The following is a 15,314-nucleotide window of genomic DNA, read 5'->3' as shown; positions in this document are numbered from 1 at the left end:
TTTCTGGAGCAAAAACGCCCATCTAAGTAAAATGCAGGATGAGGGGATTGCAGAGGAGCCAATTGCCTGTCAGCCTCTGAGTTCACTATGCAGACTTACCTGGAAGTAAGTTCTACTGAACACAGTGGGGCTTACTTCTGAGTTAATATGCACAGGATCATGCTTTAGCTGTAATACATTTTTGAATGAGTTTGCATCTTTTTATATATGATGAAAAATCTATCCCGGAGATACACTTATTAATGGATCTTGGTAGCCTTGTTTGCTCCACAGAATGAAAACCTTAGAACAAGAGATAATATCTCCCCACCCCCCAAAACATAGTTATTTAACTGTTTTTAGTTACACTGTATTATCATCATCATCATCATCTTCATTTAAATATCACCTTTTTTTGCTAAAATTAAATATGTAATTTTAAAGGCTAAATTAAAGAGATGGTTTTCAGAAAGGGTATGAAGACAAAAGAGATTGGGGCCAACTGTGCACTGCATAGTTTGGGAACAGCACCTATCCCACATGCTTGACAAACGGTAACAGTCTCACATCCCTAACAAACCCTCAGAAGTGTGTCTCCGGCAGATCTTAACAACCTGATTGGTCCATACGGAGACAGGAAGTTCCTTAGATAGCCAGGTCCTAAGCTCTTTAGGGCTTTAAAAGTTTAAAACACTTTAAAATGAGCCTGGAAAACAACTGGCAACCAGTACAAGTCTTCCAAGACAGGTGTAATATGGTCTCAGTTCCATGTCCCATTTAGGAGCTAGCTTTTGGACACTCTTCACTGGTAGCCCCATGTGGAGGGCACTGCAGCGATACCAAAGAAACACTATAGTACAAGAGTACTTACTTGATTTTCCTCTGCAGCAGGTGAATATTATGGGGAAGAATTTTCAGTATTCTTCATCTCTTTGTTGATATATTTTAGCATGCTGCTAAGAGTCTGGAAATCATTACTGTCAGAAGTTGAATCTTCATCTACAATGTGTGTCAAGGGATCAAAGGAAGATTCATTTAGACTTTTTGGTGAAGCATGAGTTACGTCTTTTAGCTTCCCACAAGCCACTGAAGAGTCTAATGTAAATATCTCTTTCAGATCTAATACATCCCCAGCAACGTCAACGCTCAGATCATTAGTGCTTGTAGAACGCCGCAATTTTCTGTGAGTAGAGTAGGAAATCTGAGCATGCTTGGCAAAGTCTACTTCTTGATCAAACCACCGACACGTAGTTAGGTTTTGTGGGTCTGATAGTTGCTTGATGCCTTGTGTTCTTTCATGACCTGCAATTCTAGTTTGCAGTCTTGTTACTTCAGATTCCTGTAGTGCAATAAAAACCAACCACAATTTAATACTTTAATAAACATTAGATTTAATAGACTTCTGTGTGAGGGGACTGGAAGGGAATATGACTGTTCTTATGTATTGGAAAAAGGTGCCTAAATATACAGTCAGGGCCTGTCTTAAGGTAAATAGTGCCCCAGGAGAAGACTGCCTTTGGTGCCCCTGCCATGGCCACCTTTGCAGGGCCACCCAAAGATTTTATGAGGCCTGGTACAGGTGTGATGTTGGTGCCCCTGTCAGCACAGCTTGGTGCCTCCCTCATCTCAGCTTGGAAGCCTCCTTCAGCTCAGCTTAGTGGCCCCTTGTCCAGCTCACCCACCCCTAAGTCCGGCCCTGTATACAGTTAACCAATAAAGTATACAGTAGAAAAGTGTCAAAGGAAGAGGGGAAGAACTAGCCTCAAGAGGACACATATTTGCCAAGGCCCCTGTGCCACCATGCTCCTTTAAACTGCGAAGGGGCATTCCCTCTTACAGCTCAAAGGATGCAACTGGAAGGGGGAGAATGACGGCCGCATGCACCCTGCATATGTCGCAGCCTCAAGTGCAAACCAGCCCACTGTGGAATCACATTGGGTCTCATTTCTTTTAAGCAGCCTTACTTAGAATAGTGGGTGTGCATTAGGTGGAAATGTTGAGAGCCCAAACTAGGCAGTGAGGCTCTACTAACATTAGAAAGCCTGAGGGTGCCATGTTGTGTGAACCAGGTCAATCTTTCCCTCACATTTACCCATCAGTATTGCGGGGATTCTAATTCTCATAATTCATTGTGGTAGGAAGATGAGCGTTTCCAGATAATTTATCTGTGAAATAAAATGTGCAGTTGGCACCTGGTTGCTGAGGGAATTCAGAGAGCTTTCGCCCAGCTGCTATGTCTGTTAGAAGAAAAATCACATTTTTCCTGGATGTGAACAGCAATATCAGTATTACCCCTGGCACTGCAACTTCTACACTATGCCCTTTGTAACTCTTTTTTAGTCCTTTACAGGCCAAGAGACCCCTCAATACTCAAGGATGAAAATGTTGAAGCCTTTACTAGCTAAGCCAAAACTGATCTATAAAGCTAAGGCCACCTTCTTCTCCTAAGCAATGCTCTACAATTTTGTAAATTTATTTTGTATCATTTCTCTCCCCAGCCCAACTCCACCGAGTATTTCTACTGTAGCTATGAGAGGGCGCTGTTTGGAACGCAGATGTCCAAGTGTCATAGACATGCACTGGACAGTGCCCATAAAATGATTAGAGATGAGCAACCTACATTCCATGTGTGTGTTATGGCCAGAATATAAAGAGCTATTTGAGTTCATTCAAAGGACTTGTCCTAGCAGAACAAGATCAAGCAACATAGTTCATATTCTAGATATGATTGTGGAAATCTGTAGAGAACATCTAATTAAGTCCTGAACTAGTACCAGAGATATATAAGCCCAATTTAGGTTCTTTCCTTTGTGCATCAACACAGTTGGATAAGTTAGTAAATCCTCCTTGTAGAAGGGATTTTAAGCCTGACAGCCTTGTGTTAGACAAAATAGTGCCGTGTTAACTCACTTTGAGAAGAAGAGCTTCATTTGCTGCTTGAATCATCTCATTTCTTGACTGAAGCTGTAGTTGTAGATTGCAGACAGTGCTTTGAGCATCATCCAGCTCCTGCTTTAGCTGCTGCAGTTGTCCAAGAGCATGATGAGATTTTGATATCGATTGCTTCCATTTTGCTTGCTGTGTTTCATGTGAGATTTTCCGAAGATTTAAAGTAAGTTGAGAAATCATATCATTAAGTGATAGTTCAAATTCAAAACACATCTCATTCTGGTAATCCAGCCATGGCCACGATAGCCTTGTTACTACTAAAGCCCCAGTTAATGACATCTAAATTACGGAATTCTCTGCTAGAATGATGACATCTAAATTACGGAATTCTCTGCTAGAATGACTTTATTAGCTCAATAATCAAATATTATGCCTTTACAGTTTGTCTGCCAATGTTAATTTGGTAACTTTACAAAATGTTAATTTAAAATGAATGTAAATTCCATGTTACTTTAACAACTTCCTCCCTATTCTTACAGAAACAATTGCTCAATGTGGAGCTAAAACCTTCCCTTTATGGGAAAAAAATGGCAGACATTTTGCTGGCAGTGCTGCTATTCAACGGCATTCAGAAAATATACCAGCAAAATTGAGAAACTGCATTTAAAAAAGAGGGGGACATGTGCTTAAATTTTGTTGTTTAAGCTGTGCTTACATTTTGGGAAGGGAGGATGTGGGATCGTAAAGTATTTTCCATCTATCTGCAGTGCTAGAGGCAATACTTAACTTTAAAAGAAAGAGTAAAACCTGAGGCCAGCTTTTATAGCCCCAAGGAAAGTAGGAACTGGTGAGTTCTCATACACATAACAATGCAGCACAAATTGAGAAGGGCAATTCCGGTTTACCTCTGATATATAAGACTGCTTTAGCGAATGTATTTCTGCAGAGAGCCTCTTAACCTCTGTTTCCATTCTTGCTTCTAACTGCGTTTCCCGTGCCTGAGATGCCCCCAGTTGTTCTGCCAAATTATTTGCATGACTTTCCTGAAAGGAAATTATGAAGCAAAGCATATAAGCAATTATCTCTTTATCCTATCTTATTAAAACTAAAAATGTTTTCTCTCAAAGTTTGAAAATTATTAGGATAAAGCATAGGCATTTCATCGTAAACGTTTGCCCAGTATGCTCCAAGTAGGTTCATATGAGAGACAAAAAACAACCAACATTTTTCTAAAGCAAATTCAAGGAATGAATATTTCTAACGGTATTTCTAGGGTTTTCTGAGAAATCGTAGCCCTTTAATACCTCAGGTTATTCCCATTACATGGGAGGGTTACTGCAAGTTAAGGCTGGTGCTATTATTAGATTTGTATACTGCCCAACTGGAAAAGGCTCTCAGGATGGATTACAATCATAAAACCAAACAACAATAAAATAACCAAAATAAATAAATATGAATAGCAATATAACAGTAGAAATATCAGACTAATGCAATATTAAACAAAAAACCACCACTGAGAACCACAGTAAAAGTGAAGGTCTTAATGCTAGTAAGCCACTAAGGAAAAACAGCGTCACCCCACAAGAAAGAATCTTTGGAAAGGCCACTATTTATTCTGCTACACAAATTGTATAGTGCACATCCTTTAAGTATGGAGCAAAATATTAACCCGGTAGTAAAAATCTTGCTTAAAAATACGTGTGCTATCAGGTACTCTATGGGAGGGTTTACCTGATCATGGAGGGAAAATAATCCACAGTGGCTTCTTTTCCCTCTCCGCATGTGCTGGTTGCAAGTCACCAAATTAACATAATTATCCTTGTCGGGCAGAAGTTGTCATGACATACCAACCATACGAGGGTGGGAGGCTGGGGTTGTTTACAAACCACCCGGCAACCCTAGAACAAGCCATGGGTTTCAGGATAACAAACCACAGCTTTGCGGAAGGTTTGCCATACAAAGCCAGGTATAGCCATCTCCCTGGGCACTATTTCAGTAAAGCGTACTGGTCTGGGATTCCCAGAGTCTCTGGGACACTCAAAGCCTTTGGACATCATAAGGAGACACCTACAAGCCTCCTCATCCTGAAGGCTGTGTTCCTATTCAAAGCAAAACACCACTTAGCTTAATATTTTACTTTTAAAAGTCATAAAAGCAGCAACTGGCAAACTGAAGTTGCTATGAGAAAATAATAATAATAAAAAAATCGTGGGGGCCTTGTGCCAAGACACACATTGTTTACTGATACCATTGTGAGTGACCAGATAAAACTCATAATGTGTCATAGTAACAACTGGCTGAGGGCAAACAAACTGAAGCTTAATCCAAACAAGACAGAAGTGCTTCTGGTTAGTCAAAAGGCAGATCAGGAAATAGGGTTTCAGCCTGAATTGAATAGGGTTTGCAGTTTGGGTGTAAGCCTATGCGGCAGGGTCTTGCTATTTACTGTTTTACTCTGTACAGCACCATGTACATTGATGGTGCTATATAAATAAATAAATAAATAAATAAATAAATAAATAAATAATAATAATAATAATAAACCTAGACGTCCAGGGGTCCATTTGCACAGCTAAGGGTAGTGTACAACCTGCAGCCATTCCTGGAGATGTCATTTTGTTTGTCATATATATAAAGTTGGGGATATGCCCCTGCTGCCCTCTGCCATAACCCTGAATTAAATATATATTGAACAAACAAAATGTAACACTTTGGCCAGATCAGACATCTCCAGGAATATGTGTAGATTGTATACTAGCATTAGCTGTGCATTTACACTGCTGGCCACTACCAAAACCTTGGCATGTGCTGCTGAAGTAGGTTTTAATATAGTGGGAGCTGCTTTTTTCCCCTTCTTACTGATGTGCTTTTATTTGTTATTCTATTTGGGATGTGTTTTATTATTATTATTATTATTATTTATTTATATAGCACCATCAATGTACATGGTGCTGTACAGATTACACAGTAAATAGCAAGACCCTGCCGCATAGGCTTAATGAGTTTTATTGTTTTAATATAACTTTATTTGATTTGTACTTTTCTGTTAGCTGCTTTGAGCACTGCTTTTAATGGAAAGGTGGGATATACATTTAATTATTATTAATGCCTTTTTAATAATGTGCCGCTTTTAATAATGTATTAGTTTTAAAAGTTTTAATTAGTTATATGTATTTTATGGTATTTTGCATTTGTGTTGTACCCCGCCTTGAACCAGAGGGAGAGGCAGGTAACAACTAATTTATTATTATTTAATAATTATTTAATAATTTATTTATTATTATTAATAATAATTTATTATTATTAAATTATTAATAATTTATTTATTTATTTATAGCTTGTCTTCTTCTTTTCCCCTTTCAGTAGGGGTTCCGCAAGGCTCGGTGCTTGGCCCGTTGTTTTCTTTATACATGTTGCCCTTGGGCAAGCTTATTCAATCTCATGGCCTCCAATATCAACTGTATGCCAATGATACACAATTATATCTTTCATATCCGGAACTTTCTCCCGATGTTCATGATTGTATCTCGGCATGTCTTTCAGATATCTCAGCTTGGTTGCTGCATCGTCGTTTGAAACTTAATATGGCAAAGACTGAATTGCTTGTTTTTCCTCCTAAACCTTCTCCTCACCTCTCATTCTCTCTTACTGTCAATGATGTTACACTTACTCCAGTCAAGGAAGCGCGTAGTCTTGGCTTTATATTTGATTCCTCGCTCTCCTTTATTCCTCATATTGAGGCAGTAGCTAAATCCTGTCGTTTCTTCCTGTATAATATTGCCAGGATTCGATCATTTTTGTTTGTCTCTTCTGCCAAGACTCTTGTTCATGCATTGGTTATTTCTCGGTTGGACTACTGCAACCTTCTTCTCACATCAGCTCGTTGGTTTCTGTTCACCACTCTGCTGCTAAGATCATCTTCTTGGCTCGCCACTCTGACCATGTTACTCCACTTCTGAAATCTCTTCATTGGCTTCCAATTCACTTCAGAATCCAATATAAACTTCTCCTGTTGACCTACAAAGCTTTTCACAGTCTAGCGCCTTCCTATCTCTCCTCTCTCATCTCACACTACTGCCCCGCTCGTGCTCTTCGCTCCTCTGCTGCCATGTTTCTCGCCTGCCCACGGGTCTCTACTTCCCTTGCTCGGCTTCGTCCATTTTCTTCTGCTGCCCCTTACGCCTGGCACGCTCTTCCAGAATATTTGCAAACTACAAGTTCAATCGCAGTTTTAAAAGCTCAGCTAAAAACTTTATTTTTTCTAAAGCTTTTAAAACTTGATTTTGATCTTACTTTTATACTGTTAGTTTTACTCTACCCTGTGCCTGTTTGGTGCATTCTCTTCCCCTTCTTATTGTTTTATTATGATTCTATTAGAATGTAAACCTATGCGGCAGGGTTTTGCTATTTTATTGTTTTACTCTGTACAGCACCATGTACACTGATGGTGCTATATAAATAAATAATAATAATATAAATAAAACACACTCATAGAAAGACAGGGAAGGTTCAGTGAGAATGCATGTAAGCCTCAGCTCCTTTTATAGTTCCAAGGGGACTGAAAGGAAGCTGTCTTCCCAACGGTCCGACTAGGGAAACTCTGGTCACAAGCCTGCTGCCACTGTGCAATAATGGCAATGCCACAAATAGCCCATCCAGGCCCAAGGACTTATCGAAGTCAGGCATGCTGCAGCTTGCTAGGGCTTCGCTTCTCCCGTCTTGCCATAGAGGCACAAAAGAGTAGCTTCCTCTCACTCAAGGGAGGAAGCTACCGTTGCCAAATACACATTAAATTGGTCACGGGAACAGTCCTGTATCAGGCCAATTATGTTGGCATGAAAGTACTCTGAAAACAAAACAAAACCTGTGGTTACTTTTTCATGAGTGAGATGGTTGATTTCTTCCAGTTCAAGAGAGATTCTATCCACATCTCTCTGAGCTTGAGCCTGTTGACGGCGACTCTCCAGTAGGTCCACATGGATGTGTTTCATCTGTTCACGTTCAAGCCTCAGTTGCTGACCCAAATCAAGTATTTCTTTGTACTGTTCTGCAATGCATTTTTCTTGTTCTTTCATCTTCTAAAAGGCATAAACAATTTACATTAACAAGTTTTGTATTCTCCCCTCCCCATTTTTTAACATTCCTTTCTGTTACCATACAAGACCAGATCTTATCTGTAAAAAACAACATACAGCCTTATGGAACCTTAATGACTAATAAATTTATTTAGGCATAAGTTTTCCTTTACCAGAGTCCACTTCATCAAATGCACAGATTGTTTTCTCTCTCTACACACATTTGTATATATACTTGCCAGCTCTAGATAACAATGTTAGCAGCAAGATCAGAGGGAAATTAAATGCAAGAAACACGGGCCATATTCACACATAATGCTAAACCAGGATTCTGGTGAATCCTGGTTTACTATGGATGAACTGCATCCTAATGTTTGGTTCCATTTGGCTCCTCCTACTAGCCTGAACAGTTATACAAATAAGAAGTGGCTTGCTTAGTGTGTTGTCCAAACCCAGTATCCAGGCTTGTGGCTCTCTTTACAAGCTAGGGTTATTCTGGCTTGTAAAGTGAGCAACAAGCCAGGATCCTGGGTTTTGATGATATATGCTAAACAAACCATTGCTGCTTTGTTTAGCAGCTCTCACTAGTGGGAGTAGCTAAGCAGAATGAGATGCATGCACCAACACTCATCTCATTCATGCTAAGCCATGATTCGCCATAATCATGGCTTACAGTTCCATGTGAATGCATTTTCTATAAGGAACCCTGAGGACCATGCGCCTTCTCGGGTGATCAGAGATCGCAACCAACGAAAACATAAATAATAGTAAAAAGTAAAGTTAGAAGGTAACAAGAGAGAGAGTAAGAAAGAGTGAAATAAAAATGCCTCTAGACAATTTTTTGGTAATAATTCTTCAAAGAGGAAGAGAATTTCCCAGACGAGGTTGGTGGTCGAAAGAGAACGGAGGAGATTGGGGTAGGAACCCCTTTGGTCATGAGCAGTACTGCATGGCGGAGGAGTTCCCACCCAAAACATCTCAGCTATGGAAGTTTCCTGAACGACACTCCGCACAGGCGCAGAGCCCATATATGTGTGATGCTCAGAGACCACGAAGAAGAACTTGATAATTACATTACAGCTCAAATGTCAAACTAATTATAATAATTGTTTACAATGCACTGTTGATAATGTAAACATACTGACATTGGTAGTTTAACACCTGTAAAAACATACCTTGATTTAAGCCACAGCTGATACAACTGATTTTCCTGAATAACTAATTCACCAAGAGTTTCCCTCTGAATTTCCTCTGTTTAAATATGGCCACTTTAAGATCAGAGGTAGAGTGTCCTAGGAGGTTGAACCTTTACTTTTGTAATTGTTTTTACATTTGAGGCATAAAATAATTATCACAGTTCCTGATTCTTGCATTTCATTCCTTTCTAACCTCACTGCTAACATTTCCCCCCTCTCTACACTCATTTCTTTAAAGCATTTAATTGTATTTAAGGCATGCAGAACAAAAAGATCGATAATAAGACAGTCCCTGCCCTCAAGCTTACTATCAAAAAGACACAACACAAAGGGAAAAGGGATTTGGAGGAAGGAGGACAAAAACAAACTCAGGCAATACTTCTTAGTTACACACGTGTGTGTGTGTGTGTGTGTGTGTGTGTAAATGTTACTCTGGGCGTTGCTAGACGTACCGGGTGTTCCGTCGTTGAGGAGCGGTGAAAGCGGCTTTTCCCGTTCAGCCGTGACGCCTCATGATCCACACCTGCCTTCGATTTATGGCGGAAGTTTGCGCCGGTTGTGCTGCTGCCGCCGCGAGCACGGTTGCGCAGCCACACCGGCCTGATTGCCGCGGCTTTTTTTTTCGCTCGCTGCACGGTTTGCGCACGTCCGAAAGACCGCAAACTTGCGCAGCCGTCAGCGATGCCGCCGCCGGCCCTGGCGGCGGCAGCGGCGGCAGTGCCAGTGCCAGCTGAAGTGCTGCTGGTGCTGTTGAGGGTCAACATTGATGCGCTCACTTCCTGATGGGGGTCGTGGCGGGTGTCATATGACCCGAGGTCAATCGTCTGCATGGCCACTCTGTGCCTACATCTCCCATCATGCCTCTGAGGTGTCGGCGGCGATGACCGCCTCTGTGCCCTGTGCCCCATCCCAAGGAGCCAACCCACATCTGGCCGTAGCCATGGCAGCAGCCCACAAACAGCTCTGCCCTCTGCCAGCCTGGTACCCACACTAACAGGCAGCGTACAGCACCGCCATTATGCGGCCACGGTAGCTGCCCACCGCAAGGAGTCACCAGCCACTTTTGCGGTCCTCCGTTCCTGCGCAAACTGTCACTGGGGAAATAAAAAAAAAAAGCCGCTCCGCCGCGCTGCCCCAGCTGCCGGACTGCGCGCAAATGGCGGAGGCGGCTTGACCGAAGCCGCTGACCACTCCCCCTTAGCACGCCTTTTCCTGACCAGTGCGGACCGCAGTGACCTCACATCCTCCCACACGTACTCCGAATTACCGCGGGACAGCAGGAAAAGGCGCACTACAACTCACTTTTTTAAAGTCGGGAGAAAGAGGCTTCACCGCGGGATAACGGCGGATCCTCGTGAACGTCATCTGGAAGCCTCGACGTGGCTGCGGAAGGTAACGCGCGCTACAGCCTCGTCTAGTAACGCCCTATATGTATATACCTGCCAACTCAGGGTAATACTTTATTTTTGCTGATAAAGTAGATACTGGTCCGCAAAAGCTTATGCCATAATAAATCTCTTAGGATGCAATCTTATGCATGTTTTAACATGCGATCTTATGCATGTTAAAACAATCCTATGGCTGGCTGGGAAACGCTAGGAGTTGTAGGACTTTTTTCCTGTCTAAACATGCATAGGATTGATCCCCTAGTCTTTAAGGTGCCACAAGACTCTTTATCATGTTTGTTCCAACAGACTAATATACCTCCCCTCTAGAATCGGTTATCTGTGTCCTTCTGTCCTCTCTATGATAAATTATTTACTTTGCAAAAGAACACTGTGACATGAAACACACACATTGAGGCTGCAATCCTATGTACAATTATCTAGGAGTAAGCCCCAGTGATCTTAATGGGACTTACTTCTGAATAGACACACATAGGATATTAGTGTTAAATGTCCTATATTAAAAAGGCAGCATATTACTTCTATCTTTTATTGCTTACTGATTTAAAAGTGATTAGACTGATTAAAAAAATCTGGCACAGCCAGAGAGCCAGGCAAGAATATTTATGCAAAGAAAAACTTACCTTTTCGATATCTGATATTCTTTGCTCCTTTCTTTCAGCTTCTTTTTTAAGACGATTTATCTCTTGATTTTGTTGGAGTATATTAAACTCTTTTTCGTGAAGCTCATCTTTTGAATGCTGTAGCTTGCTTTCTAAACTCTCAATCTGAAAACATGGCATAGGCCACAAGATAATTTATGAAGAAGCTATCTATTTCAGGAGTTCTTTATAGTATATATACTGTAGACAGCTTAATTTTTGTTGAAAATGTACAGCTGGTGAGCTGCACAGGTTCTCACTTACAATTATTTGAAATGGTATTTTGATTGTTTAAAGTACCTTTTTATTAGATTCCTTGGTCTGCAGCTCTGCTTTTTCTAAACTTCCTTCTAACTTAATGATTTTTTGTTCCATTTCTCCCCTGTGCTCACGAATGGACATATCCAACTGTGTAACCTTTAAGAGAGAAAAAGAAAGAGAGAGAGAAAATCAACACACGAAACAAATATTATAACATAATTGATACCACTTATGAAATTATGTACCTCAGAGATGTGGCTACCATTTGAGCCCCAATAGTATGTCCAAAAATGATTATATTTGCTAAGCAAATTATTCTGAAAAAGTTCTAACCTGAGCCGCTCTTTGTTTCAAATCCCAATTTCTTTCTTTCAGTGCCTTGTCCAAGTCAAGAAGTTCTTGTTTTTTATCCTCAAGTTCATCCTTGCACTGTCTGCAATTTTCATTTAAAAATAACATACAATGAGGTTTTTTTTCTTTCAACAAGGAAGCCAAATGATGGCTGTCACCAGAGGTTCCAATCCTATGCACGCTTACCTGGATGGATTACCTCAATCCTCCATGGAACCAAGTGGAATTTATTTTGGAATAAACATGCATAAAATCAGGCAGCTAATTTCTTACATGTAATCACCACAGCATTGAATTAACACTAAATATATGCTGAACTGTGAGAACATACCTATTAATTTAAATTGGAATACTTTAATGTTGATAAATTTCAATCTGGATTTTTAAAAAACTGAATTCCAGAAAGTCTATTCTCAGTGACTTATTTATAGAAAAACACCTGTCACATCTTTATCAAAATTTCATTGATTTCTCATAAAAACTGGATGACCAGTTAAAGCTATAGGATCACATTAAAAAACTTTGAAAACTGGGCAATGGGTTACAAATTAAAACCATGGGAGTTTCTGTGGGATAAAACCAGACAGAGAATTCTTTTGAGAAATGGAACGATTTTTTAGCTGTGTTTCCCAGCCCCACCCACACATCTGTGACTGCTATAGAATGCAGGCATACTTCTCACAGAAGTTTGCCATCCATGTCTCAGAAGAAGGAAAGAGGAAGATCAGCTGGGCTCCTGGGCACTATTTTGTTTCCTGTTGCCAGTATTACCTTCACTGTAGTGGAATATGGCAGAAATACTGTGGGAAGTGGCAGCATAGGCTTTCTCCCTAGCCACCCCCTCCTTTTTCACCACTTCTCTTCTCCTACACAGATAAAGGTGGAGACAAGAGGGAGGAGGGCTCAGCCATATTCATGTTGGGGCTTCAAATTTGTAGTCTCCATCATCTATCTCTTCCAGCAAATGGAGATGGATTGGAGAACAGGTTGAGCTGTTATTAATCTGGTACTAAAAGGGTTAAATACTTTCGAACTGAAGAGGCTACTTCAAACTGAAGATGGGCAATTTCATCTGGAATGGTTGAATGACTTGAATGAGGGTTTTGAAAAGACCTACAAAAATAGTCCCTAAAAGACTCTAGACCCTTGATAGTGAGGGCTGCAGTTCATTTTGCTCCTTTGCCTCTGATCTTTTCTGGACCAATGGACCTAAGGATTTGGGTCTTTAGACTTTTAGACTTTGGAAGTTATGACTTAGGGTATTCCTGATGGTACAACTTGGAATATTTTCTGAGTGTGAGTCTTTGCATTATTTCTGAGCTTGAGACGTGGAGTTATTTCTGAAGATGGGACTTAGAATTATTTCCAAGTCTTGGGTTTTTCCTTTCACTCCAGCTTCTGCCTTTATTCTTCACATGCCCAGAACTTAGTAATGCCTTAGTATAGCTTTTATATTCAAGTATTGTGCAGGAGGAAGTAAAAGGGAGAGTTAACAATTATGTTTTAGTTTAGTTTTAAACTGCAAGTAGTAAGCAGGAAAAGATAGTACAGAGGAGTCATAACAATGCTAGAAGCTCAAGCCATTTTATTATTAGCTGAATTTGTAGTACCAGCTTTGGCAGTTGCAATTTTTTAAATTAATCTCACATTTTCTTGCATTCTCTTTCCCTGTAATAACAGGAAGAAGTTCTAATGCTCATATAACCACCATGCCACCATTTAATTTTAATTTTGTAATTTTCTAAAATAAATAGATTCCAATTTACAATTTTGTCTGTAGTGATGCTTGTCTGTTTGGATCAGCTTGGTTACCCACTGGGATGTTAGAACCGATTTGGTGTAGGTTCTGACTTTAAACAGGATTTACAGCTGTTTTATTTCAAAACTTTGCAATGCAGCGTTTTGGGGGCAACGGAGTACAGCAATTTGAAACAAAATTACAAACACTAGCATTTTCACTGCTAAAAAAATACATATAAATTCAATATGTAGTCCTTGGTCTAGAGGGGTTGCCAGCCACAAATTTTGAAAGAAAAATCTGTAATCAGATTTCAAGTTTACTAGTTTGGAACACAGATGCAGTTCAGTAACAGGGGTTGGCCTACCTTAGTTCCTCTGTTAGTTCCTGAATAGCAGCATACTTCTCCTCCAGAGACATCTGAGCCTTCTGTATCATATCTTTAAGTTCTTGCTGTTGTCTCAAAGCGGTTTTTAGCTCCCCATTGGCATTCTGCAGGTCAGTCTCTAGAGTTTCTACTTCCTGCACAGTATCTTTTTGCTGTGTCTCACTCACAAGTAGTTTGTTTTCTAACTCTTTCACTTTTGTGCACATTAAAAGCAAAAAAGAGAGAATGCTTATCCTCCCCACCAAAAAATAAATAAAAATGATGTCATTGTACATGTTACATTGATTTAGAATTTTTATCCTGTTCTTCAATGCTTTTATTTAGCTTTACCATTTCAATATAAACTGTGTACCCTACAAGCAACATCTCTCATTCATTTCAATGAAGCTTGTGTAGAATACTCCCAAAAGCATTACTAAAAGGCATACTAGAGAGCCTACCTTGGTGTGTCTTTTTATGTAGTTCTGAGACTTTCTGCTCCAAAGTCATTTCCAAGTGGCCCAGCTTTAGTGCTTTATTATGACCATCACGTCTTAAGTGCACTAATTCTTTCTCCATGTCTATTAACTCATCTTTACACTGATCCATCTCTATTTTAATCTGCCTAAACAAACAGAATTAGCAAGTCTCAATAAGGAACTGAAATAACAGTGTTTTGAAGATACACTATCTTGTATACATTTTCTCCATAAATCTACAACACATGCAGTTTGATCATTCGAAGAAGTTAAAGACACTGGAACTATGTATATGTTTCAGAACAAAATGGATCTGAACCATCAAGATAATTTTAGGTATCCCAGCCTTTAGTGGTTAATTTGCTTAAGGCTACAATCTTCTATATTTATCTAGGAGGAAATCCCACTGAATCTTATGGAGCTTACTTCTGAGTAGACACAGCTAGGATTGTGCTGTAAAAGTTCTGTTTTTAAACCTTTTCCTTTAAAACACAGTACATTCAAGAAAAGTATCACCATTTTTAGTTATAAAATAAATAATACATAATATGAACTTAAAAGAACACTTCCATAAAAAAATATTCTGAACGTTATAAATGAGTGAGAATTCTGTTTCGATTTAAAATTTACAAACATTTGCAAATATCTTCATATTTGGGACAGAAAGAACTTGTTTTAAAAAACCTGAATTCAAGAGAAAGCGAAACAGACAGATTTATCCATTTTTTAGAACAAATCCAGATTTATAGAACAAACCTGATTGTCCCAGTAAGTTCTGTTACTTTTTGTCTTTTCAAATCAGCTTCTTCAGAAGCTAAATGGAGTTTCTCAGTTGTTTTTCTCAACTCTTCTTCCAAATTTTCCTTCTGCTTTTGAAGTTCTTGCTCTAGCTTTGATACCTATTTGAAAAAGTAACATATTTTTAGTTGCAA

General features: G+C 39.7%; 1 protein-coding gene across 1 annotated transcript in view; it reads right to left on the bottom strand.

Annotated features, from left to right (window-relative positions):
* The window catches only part of CCDC18 (coiled-coil domain containing 18), a 44,137-nt gene that overhangs the window by 1,469 nt on the left and 27,354 nt on the right, over positions 1-15,314 (bottom strand). The window contains exons 19-28 of the mRNA XM_063135869.1: positions 15,139-15,281; positions 14,365-14,528; positions 13,904-14,117; positions 11,781-11,880; positions 11,487-11,603; positions 11,169-11,312; positions 7,743-7,946; positions 3,774-3,911; positions 2,890-3,057; positions 851-1,318 (exon numbers count right to left, since the gene is read on the bottom strand). Of these exons, the coding sequence (XP_062991939.1) occupies positions 878-1,318; positions 2,890-3,057; positions 3,774-3,911; positions 7,743-7,946; positions 11,169-11,312; positions 11,487-11,603; positions 11,781-11,880; positions 13,904-14,117; positions 14,365-14,528; positions 15,139-15,281 (1,833 nt within the window). The 3' untranslated portion in view covers positions 851-877. The remainder of the gene's footprint in view (positions 1-850; positions 1,319-2,889; positions 3,058-3,773; positions 3,912-7,742; positions 7,947-11,168; positions 11,313-11,486; positions 11,604-11,780; positions 11,881-13,903; positions 14,118-14,364; positions 14,529-15,138; positions 15,282-15,314) is intronic.

This window comes from Elgaria multicarinata, chromosome 1 (assembly GCF_023053635.1).
Source record: "Elgaria multicarinata webbii isolate HBS135686 ecotype San Diego chromosome 1, rElgMul1.1.pri, whole genome shotgun sequence".
NCBI classification, from domain to species: domain Eukaryota; kingdom Metazoa; phylum Chordata; class Lepidosauria; order Squamata; family Anguidae; genus Elgaria; species Elgaria multicarinata.
The sequence above is the reverse complement of the archived record's forward strand: the minus strand, read 5'-3'. Positions and strand labels throughout refer to the sequence as shown.